The 17,661-nt window shown below is 37.7% G+C and overlaps 1 protein-coding gene across 1 annotated transcript in view; it reads right to left on the reverse strand.

The window, feature by feature from the left end:
* Window positions 1–15,858, reverse strand: part of LOC144839463 (elongator complex protein 2-like) — a 29,279-nt gene extending 13,421 nt beyond the window's left edge. The window contains exons 1-7 of the mRNA XM_078694827.1: window positions 15,718–15,858; window positions 13,776–13,949; window positions 13,118–13,367; window positions 11,175–11,306; window positions 10,483–10,626; window positions 9,580–9,675; window positions 9,095–9,195 (exon numbers count right to left, since the gene is read on the reverse strand). Of these exons, the coding sequence (XP_078550953.1) occupies window positions 9,095–9,195; window positions 9,580–9,675; window positions 10,483–10,626; window positions 11,175–11,306; window positions 13,118–13,367; window positions 13,776–13,949; window positions 15,718–15,858 (1,038 nt within the window). The remainder of the gene's footprint in view (window positions 1–9,094; window positions 9,196–9,579; window positions 9,676–10,482; window positions 10,627–11,174; window positions 11,307–13,117; window positions 13,368–13,775; window positions 13,950–15,717) is intronic.
* Between the last annotated feature and the right edge of the window lie 1,803 nt (window positions 15,859–17,661).

A 17,661-nucleotide genomic window follows, 5' to 3' on the forward strand; every position in this document is an offset into this window, starting at 1 on the left:
GAGGAAACCTGGCGACGGCTACTCGCATCTGAACCTACCCCAGCACCAACGGCGGAGGTCAGCGGAGACACGACCGGTGTAGATACTGCCCTCGAGTCAACGCCGGAACCACCACCATCCAGCGCGCCGACCGAGGATTCACACCCACGACGTAAAAACCCGTGCGTGTTTCCAGGATGTGAATTCGAGGCTGTGCACAACATGAGGAGGCACGTGTGGTCCCACCACCTCCCCTCATGTTTTAAATTACCATCAACTCCGCAGAAGACACAGACCAAGCTCTGCCTGCTGCGGAAGTACGCCGTCGAAATACTGGGTAGGCCGGAGTACACTTTGGACAACCTGGTCACCCATCTGAATGCTGAAGGGGCTGTTGGTCCTGTGATGGGTTTGTCACACGGAAGTGAGCCCTCTAGAGTAAAAGAGAGGAGATGAATAAAGATGGACGACAACTACAACGTGTTTTGTTATGTTCTTATTGTTGGTTTCAGCCTAACGAGCGAGCCCGTAACAAATTGGGGGTCATCCGTGAACAAAGTGCGGAATTGTAGTTGTAGATCGAACTGATGGTAATTTTTGTTGATTATTCTAAGCTGGTTTTAGGTTTAGAGGCGTTTTATAACGAACGAGGTTTGGCGGTCGTCGAGCCAGTACACTGTGTTGTTGTTTTAGGCTTGTGTAGGCTTACCTGTGATACTAGAAGTCGGTTTGGCTTTGATTTTAGGGGTCTAGTTATTGAGACCATGGCGCACGGTAGGTTTAATACTGTGTGGGCTTGGCAGGTAATTTATTACTGGTGCCTTAATTATCGTCATATTGGTTATTATTTTAACCTGTGTTTTTGTTTGTTTGTTTCAAATCGAAACTATGTCAGAAAGTGATTTTGACGAGGAATTTTTGGATAGCATGTCCATTGAGGTGGTAGCTCAGCTATCAGGGGAGCGTTTGCGACTCCTAGGTACTAGGGTTGGAGCATCTATAAATGATTCCATGAATAAATATGACTTGATAAATGTGATTGGAAATCATGTTGGTTTAATTACTCATGAATCCGTAAAAACTGCGGGGAATGAGGTCGAGTTGGCTAGAATTGAGTTGGAACGTGAAAAATTAATTTTTGAAAGAAGAAAAATAGAGATGCAAACTCAAAGGGAAATGGAGAAAGAAAAACATGAATTTGAGTTAAGGAAATTAGAATTAGCTAACCAAATGGGTCACACCACACAGGTTTCTACACCTAATGATTCAGAGATTACTCAGAATATTAAATGGGTTCCCAAGTTTAATGAGGACGAGGTAGAGACATATTTTTTAGCTTTTGAGAAAATTGCTAATAGATTAAAGTGGCCTGCTAGACACTGGACTGTGTTGTTACAAACTGCTCTTGTGGGTAAAGCCCAAGAGGTATTTTCTGCATTGGCTGATGATCAATGTGAAAGCTATGATGCGGTTAAAACTGCTGTTTTGTCAGCTTATGAGTTAGTTCCAGAGGTGTATCGTCAGAAATTTAGGAACTTAGGTAAACCTTATGATCAAACGTTTACAGAATCTGCACGTAAGAAGCAGATTCTTTTTGATAGATGGTGTAGTTCGGAAGGAGTAAACGGTGAATTTGGAAAGCTTCGCGAGCTTATGTTAGTTGAGGAGTTTAAATCTTGTTCCCCTACTGAAGTTCGTACACATCTAGAGGAGCAGAAAGTTGATAATTTAATGAAAGTGGCTTCTGTTGCCGATAATTATGTGCTCACGCACAAGGTGGTGGATACCAAATCGGTTTCAAAATCTGTTGATGATTCTAAGGTCCAAAGTCAGAAAACTACAGTTAATAGTAGTAGTAAATTTGTCAGAACTTGTTTTTACTGCAAGAAAAAGGGTCATATAAAGGCAGATTGCTGGCTGTTTCAAAGTTAAAGGGGATAATAAGAAACCCCAATCACTTCCAAACACGTTGGTTAATACAGTCCCGTTGAAAGTGACAGCGAGTCATGACGTTGATGAAAGTGAGAAGTTGATCCAATCTTCAGATCCGGAAAAAGTGCGAAAGCTATTTAAGCCTTTCCTCTCTACTGGTTCTGTAGCATTGATCAACGATGTGAATCTGAGTAAAGTTCGTGTCTTAAGAGACACAGGGGCGTCACAATCCCTGATATTAGAATCGGCATTGTCATTTTCGGACGAGTCTTCTGCTGGAGCAAGTGTGCTCATTCAAGGTGTTGAAGGGGTTATAAGGAAGTCCCACTTCATGTAATTCGAATTGAAACAGATATTGTTAGCGGACATTTTGTTATCGGTGTCGTTCCGAGTCTTCCAGTATGGGGTGTCACACTCCTTTTGGGGAATGATTTGGCCGGAGACAGAGTGACAGTAGAACCGGTTGTGTGCAAGAGTCCTGTTGAAGACGAAAGCACGGTGTGTTTAGAGAAAGAGTTATCACATGTGTTTCCATCATGTGCGGTAACGCGATCTATGGCAAATAAAACCATAGATGAGGATGAGAGTATTGACTTATGTGATAGTTTTTACGGAGACATTACAGATCGCGTTTCCCAAGAGGCTGTCTGCTCAGGTCCCGAGTTACACACTGCCCAGGCTGAACAACAGCACCCAAAAGTGTGTGATTTCGGTCCGACAGTTCTCAATCGGTCTAGGTTAGTGGAAGAGCAGAGTAATGATCCTGATTTGTTGTCATTTGGTCAGCAAGCTCTTTCTGTAGAGGAAATGTCTATTGTTCCTGTTTGTTATTTTATAAAGGATGGCATACTTATGCGTAAGTGGAGGCCACCAGATATTCCAAGTAGTGAAGTTTGGAATGAGATTCACCAGATTGTTATTCCTAGGGGATACCGTCAGGATATTATTGGTATTGCGCATGATGATCCTCTTTTAGGTCATTTAGGTGTCAATAAAACGGTAGACAAAATTCTCAGGCATTTCTTTTGGCCAGGGCTTAGAAAAGATGTGTCTAACTATTGTAAATCCTGTCATGCGTGTCAGGTAGTGGGGAAGCCTAATCAAAAGGTTCCAGTAGCCCCACTTAAGCCTATTCCTGCATTCGGTGAACCATTTTCAAGGGTTATTGTTGATTGTGTGGGACCACTACCACGTACTAAAAATGGAAATGAGTATCTATTAACAATAATGTGTGCATCAAGTAGGTTTCCAGAAGCGATTCCTCTTAGGCGTATTACAGCTAAGAATGTTGTTAAAGCATTGGTAAAATTCTTTACATGGGTAGGATTGCCTAAAGCTGTTCAGTCCGATCAAGGATCAAATTTCATGTCAAAGATATTTAAACAAGTCTTAGAGCAGTTAGGTGTTGCCCATATAAGTTCAAGTGCTTACCATCCACAGTCTCAAGGGGCACTTGAGAGATTTCATCAAACACTTAAGAATATGCTTAAAACCTATTGTTTTCAATGTGAAAAGGAATGGGATGAGGGAGTTCCCTTATTGTTATTCGCTGTTCGTGAAACAGTGCAAGAGTCCTTAGGGTTTAGCCCATTTGAGTTGGTGTATGGTCATTCTTAAAATAGTCAAAGAAAGGCTGTTAGGGAATGCAGAAAAGTCTGTATCGATACTAGATTATGTGTCTGAATTTCGTGATCGATTAAATCGTGCTCGTGAGATGGCTAGAAAGAATCTTGTGAAGGCTCAGGGTAAAATGAAGAGATTGTTTGATAGGAAATCAGAAAAGAGAAGCTTTAGTTCAGGTGATGAAGTTTTAGTTATGTTGCCTCTTCCCAGTCAACCATTATCTGCAAGATTTGCTGGTCCTTACAAAGTATTAGAAAGAGTAGGAGAAGTTGACTATGTGTTAGATACTCCAGATAGGCGTAAGAAGAAGCGACTGTGTCATATAAACATGTTGAAACCATACACAGCGAGAAATAATAGTGATACCTGTACGTCAACACCAGTTACGTGTGTTGTTGAAGAGAATTCTGAAGAGTTTGGGGATCCTGATACATGTGTTAAGTTCAGTAATTCAGATGTCCTTGCAAACATTGAAGAGAAAGTTGGTCATTTATCTCGTGATCGTAAGGTTGAAATTGTTAGTCTGATATTTGGAAATCTGCAGTTGTTTTCGGATGTTCCTGGTCGAACGAACTTAGTGGAGCATGATGTTAAGACAGCTGATTGTTTACCAATAAAACAAAATCCATATAGAGCAAATCCGTTCAAGATGAAGATACTACAAAATGAGATTGATTACATGATTAAGAATGATATCATCGAGCCTAGTTGCAGTGCTTGTAGTTCTCCATGTATATTAGTTCCGAAGCCAGATAAATCGTATCGTTTTTGTACTGATTATCGGAAGGTTAATGCCAAATCTACTACAGATTCATATCCCATACCGAGGATAGACGACTGTATTGATCGTGTGGGTAGTGCTAAGTTTGTCAGTAAATTTGATCTTCTAAAGGGTTACTGGCAAATTCCTTTAACAGAGCGTGCGAAAGAAGTGTCAGCTTTTGTAACTCCCATGGGTCTTTATCAGTATAAGGTCATGCCTTTCGGTTTAAAAAACGCACCAGCCACGTTCCAGAGATTGGTTAATGGTATAATTTCAGGGTTGGAGGGCTGTGAAGCTTATATAGATGATTTGGTTGTTTATAGTGATACATGGGATGTTCATGTGCAGAGAATTAAGGCATTGTTTGAGAGGTTGACCGCTGCAAAGTTGACAGTAAATTTGGTGAAAAGCGAGTTTTCCTGTGCTGAAATTGTGTTCTTAGGTCATAAAGTTGGTTGCGGAAAAGTGAAACCATTAAGTGCTAAGATTAAGGCAGTCTGTGATTTCCCAGTTCCAAAGAGTAAACAGGAGTTAATGCGGTTCCTGGGAATGGCTGGGTTTTATCGACGTTTTTGCAGAAGTTTCTCAACGCTTGTAGCTCCATTAACGAATCTGTTGAAAAAGAATGCGAGCTTTGTGTGGTTGGAGGAATGCAGTGATGCGTTCAATAAAGTTAAAGCAATGATATCAAACGAACCGGTGTTGATGGCTCCACAATTTGATAAACAGTTCTCGTTAATGATTGATGCCAGTGATGTTGGTTCTGGTGCTGTGTTGGCGCAAACAGATGAGAATGGTGTTTACAAGCCTGTGTGTTTCTACTCGAGAAAATTCAACCAGCATGAAAAGCGTTATTCTACTGAGAAGGAGACATTAGCTTTGATGTCAGCGTTAAAGCACTTTGAGGTGTATCTTGGATCCACTCCGTTTCCAATTGTAGTTTGGACTGACCACAACCCATTAACGTTCTTGGCAAGAATGAAGGACAAGAATCAACGCTTGTTGAGATGGAGTTTAGCAGTTCAAGAAATGAATCTTGAAATTCATCATATCAGAGGAAAAGACAATGTTGTAGCTGACGCTTTGTCAAGAGTTTAGATAAAACATGTATGAAATGATTTTAAAAGTTTTGTTAATTTTAAAAGTGTTTATTTAATTATAATATGTTAGTTGTGATAGAGTGATGCATTAATGGCATACACGGATTTAAAGTACAGTAATTAGAACATGTGGAATTTTAAAGAAGCAGTTGAGGTAAATTCATATCAACGACCTGTTAAAATAACTATAAGAAAAGATTTAAGATGTTATATACAGTTACAGTATAAGTTTAATCATATCAAACTTTCTTTAAGTGGGGGTGTGATGGGTTTGTCACACGGAAGTGAGCCCTCTAGAGTAAAAGAGAGGAGATGAATAAAGATGGACGACAACTACAACGTGTTTTGTTATGTTCTTATTGTTGGTTTCAGCCTAACGAGCGAGCCCGTAACAGTCCGCATCATCGACCAGAAGACACTAGAGATGATGTTCAAGCTACAAGCGTCGATCGAAGCGGCAACCATCCAGCGGCCCTAATCCACTGGCGTTACATGGTAGCGATGGCCCAGCGGATGAATCACACCAAGATGAGCCAGCTAGCCGCCGAAGCTGAGGCCGAGAATCCCCTCGCCCAGCCCACCTCTGCCGAAGCCGACTGAAGGCCTTGGTGCGCTCCGGCGCTACCCGGGTGCTCGGGGAGATTGACTTGGACCACTCCGTTCCGGTAGCTGACTGGTTTAGGCAGGAAGAGATGCTGCGTTGCCTTCTGGCACAGGCTTTCTCACCTCGACACCATCTGACGATTTGCCTGCACCTAAGAGGCAGCCGCAACGACCCGACGGCGGAGACGTGTTATCAAAACTGCCTCAACATCCTGCAGATAGCACGGATTCCGAGATGCGTACGCATTCTACTGCATAATTTCTCATCGACTGTGCTAATGGCCGATAGGTTTAGGCGCATTTTCCCCCTGACCTATTTCAGCTTTACACGGTCGGTGGAGAGTTTCAACGAAGAGCAAAAGGAAGCGTGCAGGCACATTTTTCGAACGGATGACCGCCGCCTATTGCTGGAATCAGATGGGCCTCACTTCGCTCCCCCGGGGCAACGAGAGGGTGCACCACATCTGTTCCATCCCACCGCAGAGGCAGTTGGAAAGATCTTGGGCCAAGATGCCGAGCAAGTTTTAGACTTGACCCGGAAGAATGGCCAAGATCTGTTCCTTATGGTGTAGAGCCGACCATTCCGGCGGCCTACCAGAAGTTTTAAGTTATTCTATTATGTTATTTTTCTAAGGTGCTAGGAGATGCACTGGTTTCAGTTATTTTAGAGTTAACCAGAAGTTATTGTTTTATTTTACAGCATGACCACCCGAGCATCGGCCCTGGCCTTATAAAATCGGGGGAAGTGTAGTGAAATACCCCTCCGTAAAATGGTCCAGTCCACCGAGTGACCCGAGGTCATGTGTGTCGTCCTGAGGAGACCAGTGCTCTCTTGAGATTTGGACGATATAGAATACACACGGAATATAGACACCGCACATCGGAAGTATACTGAGTGTTTTACCGTGTTCAATATCAAGACATCAAAGCATACTGTAGTATTTACTATTGGCAATTGTTGGGCAATGAACTCCCAAGAGACCAGCCAACGACAGGTAATCCACACTACTTTCTGCTAGTTTGGTTATATTCTCGGCCATTTTACAACAGTACTACTGTAGGTCAGGATTAAAAGGCAAACATTTAAATATTTCACTTTTGATGTTTATTTTTATATATCTACATACCTGTATTTTTTGTAAATCCAAGCAATTCACTTTTGCCTTATCTTAATGTAGATATTGATTAATTTATATTGAAAGTGGGAAGTGTTTTGGATTAAAGCAAGGCTATGTGTACGGATTATGGATGGTACCCACTGGTGTCTTCTACTAAACATTTCAGGAAGCCAATTGGCCAACCAAAAGTAACTGATCGTAACTAGAGGTTACTCTTTGATCTGGCCAAGCTCAGTGTCCTGGGGCGGATTGCAATATAAAGACTTTGTCTCCCCTCGCGAAAGTCTTAGTTAAGCCTCTCAGCAAAGTCGATTTCAATATAGCGGTCTTAACTGAGACTTTATTAGTAAAGAATTTCAAACAATCAAACCAGCCTATAGTTACCGACAAATGAGGGCGCTATACCAACAAGTGCAACAAAGCCATATATATAAAGAGTTACGACATTGGATTATAGTCACGTGATATGCAGATAAATTTTTGTCAAACTTGTCTCCGTTAATGCATGTAAAGTATAGGAGCAAGAAAATACTTTAAACTTTTTCTTATATTTAAAAAAATGTAATTGCACATTTTACTGTGAAATATCGATGTGCACAGCGTACAGAAGTACTTGCAGCAAAGAATACTGCGCGCGCGTGCGCTAGTACATTATAAAGTTCGATTGATTGATTTTGGAACGAAACATCCAATACCTACGTCCTATTAATAACAATTATGTAATATTTTCAATCCATAATGCATGCTTTGATGACTAAATAAAAATATAAAGTGTCGTGGATATATTTGTTAATATATTGAATAGGGTATGAACAATATTAAAATAATAAAGGCGAATTATTACAAATAAAATGATGAACGAGTCTCTGAAAGTTTGTGTCAAAAACACACAGAGAGCCATATACTGTATAAAAATGGGGGTGAAATTGTGTGTTTTTTGTATTGGTTCATGCTTTGATGTATCCTGACTTGCATGTAGGCTCTAGCATTTATTCTTTTGTTATTATAGACACAATATATATATGTTACCAAATTAATACCATTAAAAAAATTAAATGCTAAAATAAAAACGGAATATAAGCGTTATTTCATAGACAAAAAAATTCTAAAAATAACACATGAACTACAGGAAAACGCTATGCAAAATAGACCCGCGCGCCCTCAGCGTGCGAATTCTTTGACACAAAAATGGCTTCTAATTTTCAATGTCGTAACTCTTTATATATATGGCTCTGAAGTGCAAATAGAGTTACGTAAATACTAGGAGATTTTAGCAAATAATTAAAAATATTGGCAACAAATTTGTATGTAATTTGATAGTAAGTATTGGTTAATTAATACATTAATACATTCTTAAAGTTTACAAACAAATATTTCAAAAAAATAAATTTTAAATATGCTCCTATATGCAGTCTTTTTCTTAGTCAAAATAGTGTAGCGCTAGGGCCGCGTATGGACAATATGCGTACAGCTTGTTGGTGCGGTTGTGGACCGCTAATAGTAATTGATGGTCAGGTAGGTGTGGGCCTATAAGATTTTATCTATTGAAACAATTGGTAGATAAAAATAATAATAATACACATGTCTTATAGTTCAATACCCCTTTTCTACACTAGTATCATAAAATCAATTCACAGCAGTATTTAAAGAAGTTAGTTTCGCCATGATATTACTAGCTAGCCTAGGAGCGCTCGCGTCGCGCGGTTAGCGTAAGCCTGCCTGGAGGAGGCTTAGAATCTAAGACCACGGCACTGAAATTCTAAGGCTAAGACTTCTTATTGCAATGGTCTTAAATCTAAGACCATCGTTGCTAAGGGTTTCATCTTGGGCTTAAGTCTAAGACCACGGTTAAGACCTTTATTGCAATCCACCCCTGTTGTTAGATTGCCTTGATTTAACCAAGCAACAGCTCCATTAACAGGCATGTACAGTATATTTCTTAGTTATTTAATAAAACAATTATTTATAATCCTTACACTGTCCATCCAAATTCCTGAATCAGTATCAAGTTTCCAGATGATCATTGTTTTGTCCATCGACGCAGACACTAAATGCATAGGTTGGTGGCGCACTCCATCTTTATAATTAGATTGAAAGCAATAAATATATGAATGAATAGCCTATGAGGCTATTATAGCAGCATAATTGTAATTTGAGGGGTTTTCTGAATAAATACGTTATTGTCACGATTTACAGTAAATGTATTACATTATATTATTAGAAATGAATCCCGATTAAAGGAAACATGTTACTATGCATTTGTCAATATGGAGTTTTCAGTTTGTGATGACGGACACATGTTAATCAACTATGCGCATCTGGGATATTTGGACACATTTCCCTGCTCTCTACTTTGACACAGATGATGATGATTTCTAGGTCCACACGACAAACTGATGACACATTGATTGACCTGACCTATGAAAGGTCGTTGGTCTTCAAATTTAAAGCTCCCTAATACCTTGAAATTCCGCAGACCTCCAGTGGATATCATACACCCAGTTTTCATGGCCTACCAGCACAGATTCCAATGATACCATGAACTCTTTGGTCTTGTCTAAAAAAATGTTAAAAAACACTTTTTTCAAATACATACATTGTTTGAAGGTTTGCATGACGAAATCAATACGATGATATAAAGTTTGCGGTACACCATGTATATTAGTCTTAAAAAGAATTGTTGAGTTTCTTGACGTTTCTATTGTTTATGAGAAACAATGCTCTTGTATTGCTAGTTTCAATCCCTCCCACTGTAAAGCTTGCTATTGTTTTAGCTTTTACACCAATCCCACTCAATTTCACTTATATTCCAAGTTTTCTGGTCTTTCTGCATTCTCACTCCCGAGGATGACCAAAGTATATTGATCAAAACGTCGAGAAACTCAACAGTTCTAATATACACGGTGTACAAACTCAGAACAATACCATAACGCTAAAATGTTTAGTGAAAATATAATTGATTTATATCATTATCGATAACATCACCATCCTACATTGATGAGCTTATCACACCATATTGTCCTCCTACCCAAAATAACCATAATGTTTCAAAACTGGCCATTGTTTTTATGGCAAGAGATCATTTATTTCTTCTTCTGCTCGTGGCAACATCAACATCTTTATACTTCTTATATTGGTATGATTGGATAGACATGCCTTTTTACTTGAGTTCCTGTGAATTCTGTTCCGGCGAGCTCTCATATGGGAGTGGGGTAAATGGTTCCTTCTTCTTCATTTTTGTCTTAAGATATTTATTGGATCATTTTTGTGTGTAAAGCACTTAAATTAAATTTGAATTAGGTGCTATATAAGACTACCATTATTATTAACACACTTATCTTCGATTTGTATTTTAAATATATACCTTGACAAGTAACAGAGAATCTGTTTCCCTGTATTTTTATTTTTTCATTTTGCTTTTGTAAAGTGTCATCTTTTTCAGGCGATATCCTCCACAGACGAATAAAACAATCTTGCCCACAACTAGCCAACAATAAATCACCTTCATCTAAAAAATATTTTGAAATTTGGTAGTGCTTTTTTATACAATGTTTTCATAGTAGTCCTTCATTTTCAGAAATCAAAGACTATGCAGCTATTAAGTCTAACAGTTCTACATATAGCCAAAGGTGATCTGGAGACTATAATAAGGACTTTTAGATTTTCATGTCGACTGTGAATAGTCGACAGCTACCCGATTACGTCATTTTTATGATATGCGCATGCTCTAGGCGTCTGGTATGTCGACTGGCAAATTGGGTCTAGGTCTTATCACTAGGATGCCAGCCTTCTTCTTCTGCCAGGATCTTGGCTGGGCCTAAGCTACACACTTAGCCGGGCCTAAACTACACACTTAGCCTGGCCTAAGCCTGTGTACTTCCACCGGCCCAGCACGGTGGAATAGCACCATGGATGAGTGCTACTTCAGAGATTACAAGGTCAGATCCTAAGGTCATACCATCGTGTGCACATTCACTCAATCTAAAAGTCCCTACTATATTCAGGAGAACCAACTTCAGACGCTTTCTTAGGACACAAGTTAGTAATACAACCTACCTGTAGTAACCACTTGTACAGCTCTTACCCAGTCTTCATGTCCTCGCATTGTATTTACTAAAACAAATTGTGCATTATTCTCAACATACAACAGTATGTTACAGTCATCATCACCAACTGCTAGGATTGGAGCTGTAAACAAATTTAGAGAAAAATGTGTGACGATATTAAATTGGTATTATCATATAGCTGGCAATACAAAGGCTAACAACAACAAGATATACCCTTAAAGGGGGATTCTGGGTTTAAAATTGCTTTTAAATATCGTTTATTTATTAAATAAAAAATATTATAACAATATAGACATGTCAGAATGAAGAAGTAATAACGAGAAATTAAAAAATTAAATTTCATATACATTTTAGGGTAAATTCATGGAAAGTCTGTTTTTCAGCAGCTTAGGGAAGCTCATTAATATTCATGAGATATTCACAAAGGCACGTCATCAGTGGATTCCAAACTCGCGACGTCATGTACGTTGTGTTTGTCAACTAATTTACATCTCTCTCCCCTGTCAAACCACGACCACCCGATCATTGTGAAATACATTTTTTGTAGATTTTCTAAGCTAGGCCTAAAGTTTAATAATAACAGTAGTAGCATATATTTATTTGACATTTAATGAAATACAAAATTTAGTACAGATTACTCCATGGTACAGATTATATATAGATTGTATACAGTTATACTATTTTTATACCTCGAATAGTTCAGATCGTATTATCGGCTTCAAGTACTAAATCATTTTTTGTCATGGGTGAGAGCCATTCTGACTAGGGATTCCATGCCACGATGGCTACCCTACGTTTTAAAACATTGGGGCCCATCATGGGCCTAGCTAGCCTACTACTAAACGATTGGCCCATAAATAACAAAACTCAGTGGATCCAAACCCATCCTATCAACCAAACTCCTAAACAATCTAAACCTACAACGTTCTACAAAATCGGCTGTAAATATTGAGGCAAAACAAGGTCCGATCGCCGTCCGCACGTATGGTGTCCCGATCGTCTAAGTAGGCCTAAAATAGGCCTAGTTTACTCTCCAAAAAAGCGGATACTGCATCAAGCAAGTAGACCAGGTAGTAGGAAGGAGACCTGGCCGATCCGGCCCAGTTAAAAATTGAGCTAGCTAGTGTAGTAGACCCTATGCGAATTGATACTACCAGGCCTTTTACTATAGGCTACACTTGTTAAAATTAGCAATACTTATGTTTACAAATATTCCAACTCTCTCATTCGAGCTATGTTATCTATACCATTCCGGTAGGTCGAGTCGACCTTCAATCAAATACTGTACATCGTTTATGTTGTGATTATAAACGGGGTATACTCGACCCGACCAGTTTGGTATTGTATACTGTATCTGCTTATCACGTGACGATGCCAAGCATGGGGGGGAGAGAGCACGTGTATCATCGTCTCGCTCTCCTCGCTCAGCAGGAATGTATACGTTACGCTTCATTGATTTTGAAGGCTTTCCCTAAGTCAGTGCGAAAATCGGCAAACGTAAAGTGCAAACATATCTAAGTTTTCACTGTTTTGATAAATGTTCATAGAAAATTGACTTCATAAATGGGAAGACCGACTAAAATTACATCAGATAAGTATAATTTTACAAAAGTAATTGATATGGTTAATGATAACGAGTCGTCGGAAGATTGACCATTTCACAAATTTCCTATTCTGTAACACAGTGTCATATCGCCGTAGCTGCACTTGTAATCTGGCCTCATTTCACAGCCTTCGTTCTGCTTCACTGGGCGCTTATATAAATTGAAACTTTTACCGTTCAAGAGACAAACAAATATATTTTACATTTTTTACTATTCATTTTAAACCCGGAACCCCCCTTTAATTTGGTGTCCTCTTATTGGGGATGTCCCAATGAATATAGGTGTTTCAAAAGAGGGTTTTTTTTCATATAATATAACTGCATCTTACTGTTTGTATTTGGTAATTCACTCCAACCTAAACATAAAGCAAAGCCTTTATGACGAGATATAGTCTGTAGAAGTTTAAATTCATTTCCATCTTGTTCCCTTTCCCATATCTTGATGGTCGAATCAGTTGATGTTGATGCGATCAAAGTTCTAGGGGTAGACGATGGGTCCTGCTCATCTGAAGGTAGATAAATGGCGTCAACTATGGTCACTATCCCATCATGGCCTTCTAATGTTGATATAACATTATACTGTGAAAATAAATCATTTCCATCAAAATAATTATTATTAAGTACTGTAGTAACAAGTATTTTGATTGTTTTTTATTACTATTTGAAGTTACAGAAGACATAGCCACCAATCACACAGATATTTTCTAAGATTTAATAGAAAACTAAAAATTTAACTGAAATCAATAAAATGATTTTTTAAACTTTACTTTTAGAGATTTGTTTGTATTATTTTAAGGGTGTTTGGTGTGAATGGTTAGTAATGATGAATTTGAAATTATTTTTAATAAGAGAGGAAGGGATGGGGATAAAATAAAGATAATTAATAATAAAGTGCTGACGTTAATTTAATTCGATATTCAGATTTAGCCTTTATGTTCTCTTTGTTTCAGACTTTATTCTGGTACTATTTTAATTAATTTATAATACCTGGTTTCTCTTTACTTTCCAAACTTTTACAGTTTTGTCTGAAGAAGCTGATATTAACTCATCCACACAGTCTGTCTGTCTGACCTGTGGTTTTTGTTGTATCCATTTTACAGAGTTTACTCGATCAGTGTGACCGTGTAAAACTGATATCACTTTCCCTGTTGTAAATTTTGACTGCAATTAAAACAATGTGTTGTAGTAAATTTTTAATAAATTGTACAAAAAAAATGGTCTTACTTACTGTACTAAATACTGGCCGATACCTCACAAAAGTCTAGAGGGCAAAAAGGGTTTAGGCCAACTGGCAACTTTACTTTTGGTAAATTTAGACACATTAGTAAATAAACAGAAATACGAAAAAGTGTTTAGTAGGTTTCGTGTGGTACCAGGGGGTAACATGTGTTAATGTTATAATGACCCCACTAGCCAACAAACTTTTTATTTTTACCAAGTAGTAGGCCATGGCCTGAATTCGATCCAACCCGGCCCTAAACCGTCTCGGCCAAAGTCAAGTCGGCCCCTAGTCACATCGGCCCCAAGTCAAGTCGGCCCCACGTCAACTCGGCCTCAAGTCAACTCAGCCATAAGTCATTTCGGCCTCACGTTCAACTCGGCCAAAAACTAATCGGTCAACTCGGCCCCAATAAAGTATGGAACGCAAAAAGCGAAGCGAATTGATAAAAGAATAAAATAATTTTAAATATATTATTTTTTATAAAAAACATTTTTATTTTACTGTTATCTAATACGTTATGGCTAAAGATACGGTACCGTATTCATACTTTTAAAAACTAAAGGTACGGTAATTATAGAGGGCGCTATGTAATGTGGATGTTAATCAAATAGGTTATTGCATTGGTTTTCTGCAAGCCAGCTGTGTAGCCTAGTGGGCATGTGATGAGGCTTTGGCTTAAGGGGTTGGAGGTTCGATACTCTTCTTGACGTCTTTTTTTTATTTTTTTTTTAGTTTTTAATTTAAGAGAGATTATTTAGAGGGTTAGGTTTTTAATATTTAGGAAGGAGTTTAATATTTAGGAACGAGTTTTATATTTAGGAACGAATTTTATATTTAGGTACGAGTTTTAGGAATGCAATTAGGAATGTACTTTTAGCAAACGGAAGTGCCCTCTATAATTACCGTATCTTTAGTTTTTAAAAGCATGGATACGGTACCGTATCTTTAGCAACGGCGTATCTAATAATATCTATTTAGGCCTAATATATCTAAGAATATTTCGATTCATTCTGGAAACATCCTTGTAAATGTATCAAAATATATAACCTAGGCCTAGGCCTAAACTAACAAATACATACTGAAACTATACATCACAACTATTAATATTGAATTTTCCGTTTTATTTTGTCTAGGCCTATGTTGTGGCCTAACCTTACTAATCCTGCCATTAATATTTACTATTACCACTTTTAGCGTTCCATACTTTAATGTGGCCGAGTTGACCGATTAGTTTTTGGCCGAGTTGACGTGAGGCCGAGATGACTCGAGGCCGAGTTGACGTGGGGCCGACTTGACGTGGGGCCGAGACGGTTTAGGACCGAGTTAACCTGCACCCCCATAATGGCCTACATCTACATAATATATACACAATCAGTGAAACAGTGTTCCTGTTGCTGTTAAATTCTGGATTTTAAATTTCTAATGTAACAATTTAATTTAATTATACAAAGTACAATTAAGTTCAATACTAAACTTTACTTTACGATCTCTTGGAAACGGCCTTAACTAGAGGACGGTTATTTTAAGCCGTAGGAGGCATCATAGCCTAATAGGCCTTAAGGCCTAGTTCAAATTCCTCAGAATCCAGGCAATAATTACACCACCACGTACGTAATCAATGAATGATCAATCTACAAAGAAACATGTTTTGATGGGCCTACAAACTAGGTTAACAATATGTCGTAGATTATGATGAGATACACTTACCCCTGGGTCATATAGAATGATATTTATATTCGAACCATAAGCTACAACATTTTGACGGCCCCAATTCACACAATGCGGCACACGATTACATCCAGCAGCCACATAACATGTTTCAACACATTTGGCAATGGAGGCTGCCATTTTGTTTAATCTCACATAGGACTATTGGGGGCAGCAGATACAATATGGAACCACGAAATAAAGAAATTGTCACTCTAAATTTGCTGTTGTTGAATATGCCATTTTAATGTAACATAATAGTTATTCACTTTGACCAAAAACTGGATCGAAAAAAAATATATCTTCCTGAAAAAATTGTAATTTAAAGCAAAAATAAAAACCTAAATTGTTTGTCAGAAATGGTTTTTAGTTAAAATTAACCGTTTCTTTTGTCTTTTTATAAGGAAATACATATTTTTGTTGATTTTTCTCTACAGAAGTGAATAACTTTATTAAAACTGCAAAATGGCCTAATAAAAATTGTATTAATCTCTATTTTGCATGGGGGTCATACATATTTAAGGATAGTAGCCTACCCTTTATAAAATAGGAGTGTACGTTGAATAGGGAACCTTATAATAATAGGGTTAAAAGAAAAGTGTCCTCTACTGTAGGAGTGTCCCTTGAATAGGAGTGTCCCCCGAAAGAAGGCGTTTTTAAAGGAGGAGGTTTTTGTCGTTGCTGGTTTAAATTCATCTCCCTAAATCTAACGTGAGCATGGTTAAAAGATAATTGAGCCGGGCCTAGGGCCAATCAAAGCGGGTGTTTAAAACAAAATAAGATTTGGCTGGACCAAACTTAAAGTTCAAATGTGTGGAAAACATTGCATATAGAGTGTAGGTGCAGAAGAAACACTTAATCAGCTTAATAATTTAGCTGGTAGAAAAATGTAAACTATAAGAAGTGTATTATAAGAAATTTGCATTTTTCCAAAACTATTAAACTTATCACGCATTCATATAATACTAGTGTTATAGTATAGGCCTAGTAGGAAGTCGAATATGGCCTAATAATATCATATATGGCAACAGTCTGTTTCTGTAGTGTTTACCAACAAAGCAATACAAAAGACTGTGCAATAACAATTGAGAAACATTTTCTTCTACAAAACACCATAACGCTACACAAATATGGGTATGGAAACAATCATTCCTATTACAATAGCCTGTTGTCCGAAATTCAGTGCCCCAAAATGTGATATATAGTCCTTGTATTCTGGTTTACTATTAATCGTGTGTTTTCGTTGTTTTTATCAATAGTTAAAGCTATGATATAACTATCGGTAGTTAAAGTAGCCTACTATAGTGTTTATGTTGATGATTACGAAGTAAACACACCCTTACTCCCGGCCCACACCAGGAATAGAAATAAAATTAAATATTTAATTTAAATAAATGTTATTAAAACTTAGCAGATTTCTCTTAATTTTAAGGTTAAGTGTTTCCCTTAGCCTGAGTGTGAATGGTGAATATACAGCTACAGGGGTCGATATTTAGTCGATATTCTTATGTCTGCTATTCAAAATATTTTTGTCTTTGTTTTTATATAAGAAGGCGTAATTACATATAATAATACTACAATAAGAGTAGCATTTTGTGTCAATTGTGTCAAGCGTGTGATGTATATACCGTGTGTTCTTATATTTCAACTGAGTATAGCCGATTTGTAATTAATTTGATTTGTTTGTTATCAGTTTAAAAAAGATTGATCATCAACTTCTCGTGCCTAATACAGTACTTCTTATTAAATAAAGCTAATAAAGAATTTAAAGAAGGTATGTCTAATGCTTAGGCCTATCCTTGTAATCAAAGATTTTTAAATTCATAGATTTATATTTTTATAGATAATAATATTTATAAGAATAACGAAAGAGTAATGATAATGTGTGAATCAAATAGAAAAATAATTTTCAATATTATATTAACCATCAAATATTGATTTTGC

This window comes from Antedon bifida, chromosome 4 (assembly GCF_963402885.1).
Source record: "Antedon bifida chromosome 4, ecAntBifi1.1, whole genome shotgun sequence".
Taxonomy (NCBI): Eukaryota; Metazoa; Echinodermata; class Crinoidea; order Comatulida; family Antedonidae; genus Antedon; species Antedon bifida.